Source organism: Trichechus manatus, unplaced genomic scaffold, assembly GCF_000243295.1.
Source record: "Trichechus manatus latirostris isolate Lorelei unplaced genomic scaffold, TriManLat1.0 scaffold00036, whole genome shotgun sequence".
Classification (NCBI taxonomy): domain Eukaryota; kingdom Metazoa; phylum Chordata; class Mammalia; order Sirenia; family Trichechidae; genus Trichechus; species Trichechus manatus.
In genome coordinates this window covers 12,851,484-12,861,876 of record NW_004443972.1, presented here as the reverse complement: position 1 = coordinate 12,861,876, position 10,393 = coordinate 12,851,484, and the positions used below count along the sequence as shown (strand labels likewise).

At 35.0% G+C, this 10,393-nt stretch overlaps 1 protein-coding gene across 3 annotated transcripts in view; it reads left to right on the top strand.

Moving 5' to 3' along the window:
- The window catches only part of ACVR1C (activin A receptor type 1C), a 106,437-nt gene extending 104,661 nt beyond the window's left edge, over window positions 1–1,776 (top strand). For all 3 annotated transcript variants that reach the window (XM_012555264.2, XM_004375403.1, XM_004375402.1), the window contains one exon: window positions 1,477–1,776. In XM_012555264.2, coding sequence (XP_012410718.1) covers window positions 1,477–1,602 — 126 coding nt within the window. In that variant the 3' untranslated portion in view covers window positions 1,603–1,776. The remainder of the gene's footprint in view (window positions 1–1,476) is intronic.
- The last annotated feature ends 8,617 nt before the right edge of the window (window positions 1,777–10,393 follow it).

Sequence of the window (10,393 nt, the reverse complement as noted above, 5' to 3'; positions counted from 1 at the left end):
AGGAAAAATAAATAAATAAATAATTTTTTAAAAAAAGTCCCCAGGGATCCCACTGGCACAGCTGCGCAGACCAGGGAAGCAGCTTCCAGACTGTGCAGTACAGCCCTGCTAGAAGGGGTGGAGATGATACACAGTGCCAGGTATTTAGGAGACAGGAAAAGAAGGTAAGTAGAAAGAGATGAGAAGCCGAGAAATGAAGAAAAATAAAAAGGAAAAAAGAAAGAGAGAACAAACAAAGGAAAAAAAAAGCCCCCAGGAATCCCACCAGCGTGGTTGTGCGAACCAGGGAAGTGGACCGTGGAAGCAGTTCCCCAGCTGAGCAGCACTTCACAGTCTGTCAAGAAGAAACAAAGATGGCACATGGAGTCAGGTGTTCAAGAGAAAGGAGGGGGAGGAGGTGAGAGGCAGGGAAGAAAACGAAAGAGGCCAAAAAAAAAGCAATAACAGCAACAAAGAAATGGCAGTGAAGAAGCCAGCTGGTGTGGGCAGGGCGAATCTGCATGGCATGGAACTGGCAATTTCCATGCCGCGGTCGTGGCCAGCTGGGAAGCAGCAACTTTGCCCTCTGGGAAACCAGGAATCGGCCTGCCAAGAAGCAGTGAATCAGCCCTCTGGGAAGCCAAGGATTGGCATGCTGGGAATCAGCCTTCTGGGAAGTGGCGAAGGTTCAGTAGGGGGAGGCAGGCTGGGGGGTGAGAAAGCGTGTCTCACTGGTTAGTGGGTTCTTTGTCTCCTGCTAGGAGTGCCATGAATCTCCTTTCCCGTACTCCCTGTCTGCCAATCAGCGACAGGAGTCCAAGATGGTGAATCTGTGCTGCGTTAGCTGATAGGGGACCTCTGCTTGTAACTCTCCTCGCTGTCTGTTCTCTGTCGGTTTCTTATTCCACTCAGTGCTTGGTTGAGTTGTTGATCTCTTCATTTGATGCTTCTAGTTCCAAGACTGACATTTGTCTCTGTTTAACTTAGTTTTTCAGGTCTTTGCTGTGGAGGAACAGCGTGGTGCTTCTGTCTATAGCACCATGTTGGCTCTGCCTCTACACTTAAAAGACTTTAAAAGATAGCCATTTATTTTAGTTTATTTACTTTGTTGTTGTTGAGAATATACATGGTAAAACATCAATTCAACAGTTTCTACATGTAATTCAGTGACATTGATTACTTTCTTCGAGTTGTGCAACCATTTTCACCTCCCCATTTTCTGAGTTGTTCCTTTCCCGTAAACATAAACTCATTGCCCCCTAAGGTCTTATTTAATCTTTCAAGTTGTTGTTGTCAGTTTGATCCCATATAGATAGATCTTGAGAGAGCACAATACTCAAGGCAGACATTCTTTACTAGTTAAGCTAAGCTATTAGTTTGAGTTTACTATTTCTTTAGCAAAGGTTCGTGTTAATTCCTCGCCTTGTTGTTTTGCTTCATTTGTATTCTGTTTTGTATGAGTAGCTAAAATCTTTGATATTTTTCTCTCCCTTAAAGGCACTCCGAGTCATGGGCAGAATAATGCGTGAATGTTGGTATGCCAGTGGAGCAGCTCGCCTAACTGCCCTCCGTATTAAGAAGACTATTTCTCAACTTTGTGTCAAGGAAGACTGCAAAGCCTAATAATAATAGTGTTAGAAAGTAATCTCTCAGAGCTTTCATTCCCATTTTCCCTCTTTATGTGAATGTTTTGCCTTTTTTTTTTTTTTTTTTTTGGTTCTACCTCAAAGATAATGCAGTATAGTATTTAAGTGCCAAAAGGCAGCATGTAAAGATAACTTTGAAGTTAAACATGGGTTGATGTCATCCAGTCTCCATGTTGTCTTTAATTTTATTTTGAAAATCAACACATCAACTCATCTTTTTCTTTTATAAGAGAGAAAGATTCTAGAAAAATGGTAAAATAAGCTACATAAAAATAACAAGAGTGGTTAAGGTTTTTATTTTACTTGAACCAAGAGCACATGAATGAATAGAAAAATATGTAAAAATACATTTTGAGATGCAAACATTCATTAAAATGTGAACTAGAGCATGTTATATGTAAACAGAACTTTAGATCATGAAATCTATGGTTGGTTTTCTATTTTATGAGTTAAAAAGAATATTTTAAAAAATTAAATATTACTCTGAACTTTAATATATAAAACATGTGAAAGTGGAGCTGCTTAGTTGGAAGATGTGACTGAGGACGGAGTCCCACTTATTTGAGACTCTACCCCTGTTCTTTACCTTGACAATCCACTACCATAGCAGCTCCTAAGGCAAATAGTTTGAAAGCCACTAAACTTGTTACTTTCTCTCGTTTATGAATGAGACACGAGACATCTTGAGACACTGAGAAATGTCTCAAAGCCACACAGCCAGTGGAAGGAAGGGTTGGTACTAGATAGAAATCTTGTGATAGTCAATAGTCTAGAGTTAACTAGTTTCTTACTTCCCTTTGAATTCCCGTAGTATTTTTCTCCTATGCAGAAACAACATCTTTCCTTATATTTGTACTTTAGTCATTCCGAAGGCAATTGAATTATTTTGCAGAATCACAATGGACCTGCATAAAATCTCAGGACAATATCTATTGACATTTTTCTCATAGAAATATCGTAGTTACCCCATTTGTTAGATGAGTATGAATGTTCTCTGAACACTTCCAGAGATTAATCAAGCATAAATACCCATTGTCAGAAGGTGTATTTACTACGTGTGTGTGTGTGTGTGTGTGTCCGTGTGCATACATGTTTATAAAGAAAGGTCAACAGAGGAATCTAGGACATATTTTGAGAAAAATGAAGACAAGTCTTAAATTCAGAGTAGCAACTAAACCCTACAGAGGTTATCAGCAGCCATAAATAGATATTCCCCTTCATTCTCAAAATGGAGTGCAAAAGAACTCTCATGATAGTTTTGCCTTCATTCTACTTCCTGTGGAGATAGAAGTGAAGAATTCTGAATAATACATGGAATAGTAAATATATCCTTCAAATCCATGATACTATTTTGATGAAAAGATTTAATATGGTGTCTTTTATTGTTCAAAAACATTTTTTATCGAACTCTATTCTTAGAACATTCTTTTGCTGGAATGACCAAAAGTGGTTTTTGATAGCTACTTTGAGAGCAATACATTAGCATAGCATATACCTTGAGGAGTCTAGTGGTAAAGAAAAGTTACTTGAATTATTTTTAACTGGATTTGCCAAATTATTTGACCATGGAAACCTTTATTTAAGGGCAGGGAAGAAATTTTTACTATCCCACAGTTCAATGTCCTACAAAGTACAACTTGGGAAATGGTTTTCTGAAAGCTATGCTTATGTATTTTCATGTAGAATGCAATTTAGAGATTATACTTTATTTGACATTATTGAATCCCTATTCATATAACTGGATTGAGATAAAGAAGGCAAAAAACCCAACAGTTATGAAGTTTACATGTGTTTTCACTCCCATTCATGCATTCATCAATTCATTAAGTAAGCATGGAGGACCCCGTATTTTGCTTGCCACAATGCTGGGTGCAACAGGAAAATAAAAAGATGCTAGGTCCTATCTTCAGGGATTTAAAAATCTAATTTGGGAACAGGAATAGGAATGTGTGTGGAATGGGAGAAGAAAGTAAATTGACAAATAGATATGCAAAGTAGGATGTCTTGAATTCTACATGACAGTGGTTTTCAGGAGTAAGTCTGAAAATCACTTTCAGTTTGCAGCACATTTAGAAAGCCTCTTTATTTGGATATTACAGACAATCTAAATTATATCATCAGTTTTAAAAAGTGCTTACATGAAGGGGTAATCCTGCTTGTCCTTGTTACCTTGATTTTTTATAGATTGTTTCTGCATATATGAGAATGAAGTTATTTATTTATTATGATTGTACTCTAGTCCAAAATAGACCAGAGCAATAGTTCCTGTTTTATTCACTTATGTTGGCTGAATATACTTATTTAATTCAATAAGAGAGGATGTTTTAACATCTTCTTGTCCCTTGTCATTATGTTTTATAATTTATTTGAGGGTATCTAAATATAATTCCATATTTTTATTGGTTCAGCTTTCACTCTATAACAATATGTACATTTGTACATTTGGAGTTTTTGTATTGTTTGTGTATTGGTTAATTATAAATCCAAACTGCATAGTCTTATATTTCAATTATAAAATACATTTTTAAAGAAAGGAAGTAGATTAAGTAAAATGATAAGGAAAAAGTTAAAAGTTGTAATTTTTCCTTAACTCAGCATGATTGTAAATAGAAAACACTCATTTATAAAAATAGGATAAAATTTAGAGCATAAGGCAGATTTCCTGTATATACCTATGATGTTAAATTTTATATTATTTGTTTTTAATAGGGTCCCATTGTGTACTATTTATTTCTTTTAAATTTTGTTATAAGCAAAAAAAATTTCTTAGGCTCAAAGTATCAGTGTTCTTTGTTTCTTTCAGATATTTTTGGTTTGGGGCACAATACGAAGCTTGGAAAAATGTTATTTACAGAAGTTTGGTACTATATAAAATGGTGATGGGATTTATATGCAGCCTCATTTTCTTAAAATACGGGAAACATTATTTGTTGTCCATATTTCAGCATGATCTTCTCGCCTTATAAGCTGTGTATTTAAGTTTGTAATTGGTACAGATTCTATTGGGTGCTTTTTCTATGTCTGAAATATCTGGCACGTCACACTAAAATTCTTAATTTGTGTTCTGACTTGAAAGTTAAGTAAATCATGACTAGCTCGTGCACTATTACAGGCGTAACACTTGCTTTTCATCTTTATAATTTCAATTAACTTTGCATTTTAAATTTCCATGATTGTATGAAAATAATAACCTGGTTGCAATGTCTGAAGAGTTAAAAACTTAATTTTTATTTAAAATGAAAATCTACAATAGGTTCATTAAATTAAAAGTTCTGTAATAATTTATTGTTTTTAATACATCTACTGTTGTAGAATTGTTAAACAGGACAAAACAGAACTACTACTACTATGCTGGAATTTTGCCGTCATGTGACTTATTGGGGCAGAGAAAACTCAGGACTGTTTTTGAGGTTATGCAAAGTACCAGGGGAACCTTCTTAGCAAATCATCTGAAAGCAGATGATGAAGCCATTATAGAAAATCTTAGTGAACAACTTAAAATTGGTTGTCAGGGAATAGTCTTTGATTATTTAAAATAAATATGGAAATTAACTGTATTCAAATAAATTTATTTTAAATATGGAAATTGTTATTTCCCATTAGGAAATTAAGAAAGTAACAGTAGCAAATGAATAGGAGTTGGTAGTTGATTCTTCAATTCCTTGAAGTAAATTCACAAATATAACATTATAAGTTACTTGGAAATGTTTAGGTATTAATATCTTAAAATAGCATTAATGGAATTTTCTCAGATATCCTAAGCATCATATTTTTGTGAAACATACCACTTTTGTGTTTGACAATTCTTTGTTCCAGCTCCATATGCTAATACCTACAGGGGTTTTATTCCCTATTTTAGTGAAGGTGGTAATCCATTTGATCCTGAGAGCTTCCTCTGAAGTAAAAAGTCAGTTGGAATATAAAATTTTCATATATAGACAGAATTTCTATAATATAGGTAGTTTTCTAAGTGTTTTAATGCAAATTTTCAGATATTTGACTTCTTTTTCTCTAGCTTTCCCTTTTTCTTTTATGTTTCAGTATTTTTCTCTCCTTTTTTAAAAAACATTTTTTCACTGTCTTTCAAAATTATCTTTAATCTTTAATTAAAAAAAAAAACAACTAATCATCACTTCATCATTCTAGTATTTAGCTTTCTCATGAAAGGGAATCCCTTAGTGGTCCTAGTTATTTCATATGTCTCATGGCCAAAAATGAAAATCAGAATTTGGGAATTGGAATGAATGTAAGAGATTTTATAATTTGATCCCTATACTTTATAGATAAAGAAACCAAGGATGAGAGATTCAGTGACTGCTAGTTACTAGCAGAAGGGGCCCTGGTGGCACCATGATAAACGCTCAACTGCTAAACCAAAAGGTCGGTGGTTCAAATCCAGTCAGCAGCTCCGAGAGAGAAAAACCTGGCAATCTATTCCCGTAAAGATTACAGCCTAGAAAACCCTATGGGGCTGTTCTGTCACATGGGGTTGCTATGAGTTGAAAGTGACTCAATGGCACCCAACAACAACAACATTATTAGCAGAACTGACATGGGAATCCAGTGGTGACATCCATGGCAGTGCCCTACCATATCCCAACTCTTACTAAAAAAATCACTTAGCTTGCATCTAAACCTACCTTGAATGTACATTAACATAATGTGTCTTTCAGTGTTGATGATCAGTTCCCTCTTTGTATTTCTACTGAAATAATTCTCTTACTCATAGTGGGCTCAGTGAGAAAAACTAAAATAGGCTAAGGAAGAGATTTAACATATTTGTCAGCTAGCTAGGCAGCCATTGGGATGTTGATAAAGTAGATGAATAGAATTGTGAGAGTATAGAATTTTCTTAGTACAATTAATGATAGACTTGCTTTCTGACATTCTTTCTTTCCATCCCCCTTTCTCTATTGTTCTTTGTCTGTATGCATTGGCATGGAGATGCAAGATGATTTTGGTAGTTGAATTTGGGACCATGCCTAGAGCAGATTATTTTACTTCTCTCCCGTTATTTTCATAGTTTCTAATTGGTTGTCTTTGAATCCACTATTTTTCATTGCATTATAAATTATCTGTTGCAGGATTTCATCAACCCCAAATCCCTTTATAATTTCTGTCCCCCTCCTTTCATTTGGGTTCTAGCCCCTGTCCAGATTCCTACTCACTGAACTTCTTAAGATTTTTGTTTCTCATACCAACTTCATGGTTTCTCTAATACTTTTTCATTTGACAGTATAAAAAGGGTATTTGTTAATGGCAGAGATGACTTTCTTTAACACTTTAAAAAGACTGGCAGTCTACTTACATTCTAGTTTTTAGCTAACATATAAGGAATGTCTACTTTTGCTTTAATATTAAATTCCACTCAAGAGACAGACTTGAACAGAGAATGTGAAATATATGTCCCATAATGTGATAGCTAAATTTATTTCGGCTATGATTCATGCCACTGCTTTGTTTTGCTTTTGGAATATAACATTATATTGAAATTAGGAAGTAATATTTTGTTTTTAAATCTCTCTGCTAAGAACTGCCAAGATCCTTCTTCATGTCAGTTGTTGATAATACAACATTTGAAAGAATATGAGCTCTATCTCATCCTAGATTTCAATATTTTCAGACATGATTTATATTTTCTGATCATTGTTACCATTGATATGTTATCTTACAAGACATTTTTCTCTCTAGATCTAACAGTTTTAATTGCAAGATATTTGCACTGGGCTCCATGAGCCTGAGTGTTAACTTGGATATTAAGACTCTGAATGCATTAAGAAATTAGCCTTATACCCAGTGTCACCAGTTAATACAGTTGGGCAGATTGCGCTCTGCACAAATACTCCCAGCTGAAGGGCAGATGGGGGCTGAGATCCAACCCAGCCATAGTTTCATATTTTTCAAAAAAGCACCTTATGTGCTTATACATCTTTGGACAATGGCCTTGCTTGTACATCTTCAGAAAATGAGACTTAAAAACTCAAAATGGTTCTTAGCATCTGCAAAATGAACAGAGAACGCAAGAGAAAAAGTACTTTTGATTTTCACTTACCATTCACAAGAGAGCAAGAGAGGTTACAGGTTCAGTCTGTTGAGATCTAATTTTTTTAACCCACACAAACTGCAGCAAGGCATATGGACCCTGATTTTGATATCTCCATTGCATTTTCATTTCATGCACAAACCTCTTCATTGACTTTGCCCGTAGAGAGGGAAATATGTGTCCTAACTTCTGTCTAACACAATGCAGGCATAGATTGAGATTTTTTACCTATCTATCCATTTCCTCCAATAAGCTAAATACTAGTATTTAGTATTTCTTAAAATCCAGTTCTCTTTGTATAAAGTGAGGGTATATGAGCCAAAATATTAAATTTTGGTTCACTTCTAGAAAGACTTGTGTCAAACTCTCATACTTTTCTGATCCTAGGCTGGGGAAGAGTATTCAGACTTAATTTATGTTTCAGATTTTACAATATCCTAAAAACAGAAAATTAGATTCAGATCTTAAAAAAGGAATTTTGGATTGACTTTCAAAGTACTAATACTAATTATACTTTTCTTTTGGTAGCGTGACTTTTCTTATACCTAAGAACATATTACGAAAGTCAAAACTATTGCGTTTTGACATTGCAAAACATGCCTTGAACTCTTGAACTACTGTGAAAAGATTCACTGTTGTAAAGAATTTTTTGTAAGTTAGCTGATATTCTTAATTATGTAAAAAAGATACTGCCTTTCAACAGACAGGCTCAAATGAATGTATATAAGGAATATGAAAAAAATAGATTAGGCTTTAAAATAAGAATTAGGCAATAAATTGTATCCAAAAAATATGCAGATTGCACTTTTAGTAGTTGCAATTTAATTGCTTAAGGTGAAGAGGAACACAAATTCCAAAGAGAAATGAATGATATTCAGATGCTTCATTAATTTCTAGTCTGTGAAATTGTTCTGCAGTTTTTTATAGTAATGGATATACTTATTTTATTTAGAAGTAATAGTATTTTAGAATTTAGTATGATCTCAGTGATAGCCTTCATACCAAAATGTTTATCTTTACCAACAGCAAGTCATAAAAGTATTTATTTTAAAGCTTTTTAATATTATTGCTTAACTTTCAGCTGCCCCCAGATGTAAATAGTTATCTGCCTAAATGTTATATTTTTATGTATGCATTTTCTGAAAATGTATTGTTTTGTAAAGTGACGAAGATAATAAATTAAGCACTCCTTGCACTTGTTTCTGTGAAGCATATAGACCTCTATTTTAAATAAAAAGAAAATGCCATATTTTGGTTTCTATGCTTATGTTGAAATTGTATTTATTATAAGCATGCAGTGTATGGAGAGGGTATTGGATATGAAATGCTGGATCCAGTGAACACTGGAATTTTGCTTCCTTCCTTTCTACTAGGGAGTTAAAGAACTCTAGAATTTCAGAGCTGGAAGAGGCACTTGCTTCTTCAGTAGCCATTTTCCTACGTGACACTAGGACAAGAGTCTCTGTTTTAGTTTGCCCGTCGCATAACCATTTTTTGCACATCAGCATTTATTGACAGACTACTCTTTTGGCCTGCTCTCAAGCCTCGAATAGCTTCCATTATACTTAGAATAAAGTTAAAAATATTTGGACTTTATTCTTGCATGTGAACGCTGAACGATGAACAAGGAAGACCTCTTGCTGTACAACACATTCCAGGATATGGAATCTGACATTCTTTCTGCCTTCTTTTCCCATATTCCCCATCTCCATCCTCAACTGTTCTCCATACTGACTTCTTGCTGTTCCTTGAGCATGCCAAGCACATCCTACGGACCTGGTATGACTGTTCTCTCTGCCTGGAATGTCCTTCCTCTAGATATATGTATAATGAATCTCTGTTAAAATGACATTGAACCAAATGACCCTTCCCAGTCACACGACCTAGAGTAACACCCTTTGTCATTCACTATCCAAATGTTGTTAGGTGCCGTGAAGTTGGTTCTGACTCATAGCAACCCTATGTACAACAGAACGAAACACTGCCCGGTCCTGTGCTAACCTCACAATTGTTATGCCTAAGCCCATTGTTGCAGCCACTGGGTCAATCCATCCTGTTGAGGGTCTTCCTCTTTTTCACTGAGCCTCTACCAAGCATGATGTCCTTCTCCAAGGACTGATCCCTCCTGATAACATGTCTAAAGTATGTGAGATGAAGTCTCACCATTCTTGCTTCTAAGGAACATTCTGGCTGTACTTCTTTCAAGCTAGATTTGTTTGTTCTTCTGGCAGTACGTGGTATATTCAATATTCTTTGCCAATACCATAATTCAAAGCCTTCAATTCTTCTTTGGTCTTCCTTATTCACTGTCCATCTTTCTCATATGAGGCGACTGAAAACACCATGGCTTGGCTCAGGTGCACCTTAGTCCTTAAAGTGACATTTTTGCTTTTCAACACTTAAAAGAGGTCTTTAACAGTAGATTTGCCCACTGCAATGCGACATTTGATTTCTTGACTGCTGCTTCCATGAATGTTGATTGTGGATCCAAGTAAAATGAAGTCCTTGACAACTTCAATCTTTTCTCCATTCATCATGATGTTGCTTATTGGTCTAGTTGTGAGGATTTTTGTTTTCTTTATGTTGAGGTGTGCAATTAGCCAACTTTATTTTTATTTATATCTGTTAGCATTAACTGATATTATATCATACCACGTATCTTATAGTATAGTTTAAATATTACATACGTGTTTGTTTCTTGTCTGTCATCACCACTAAAATGTAG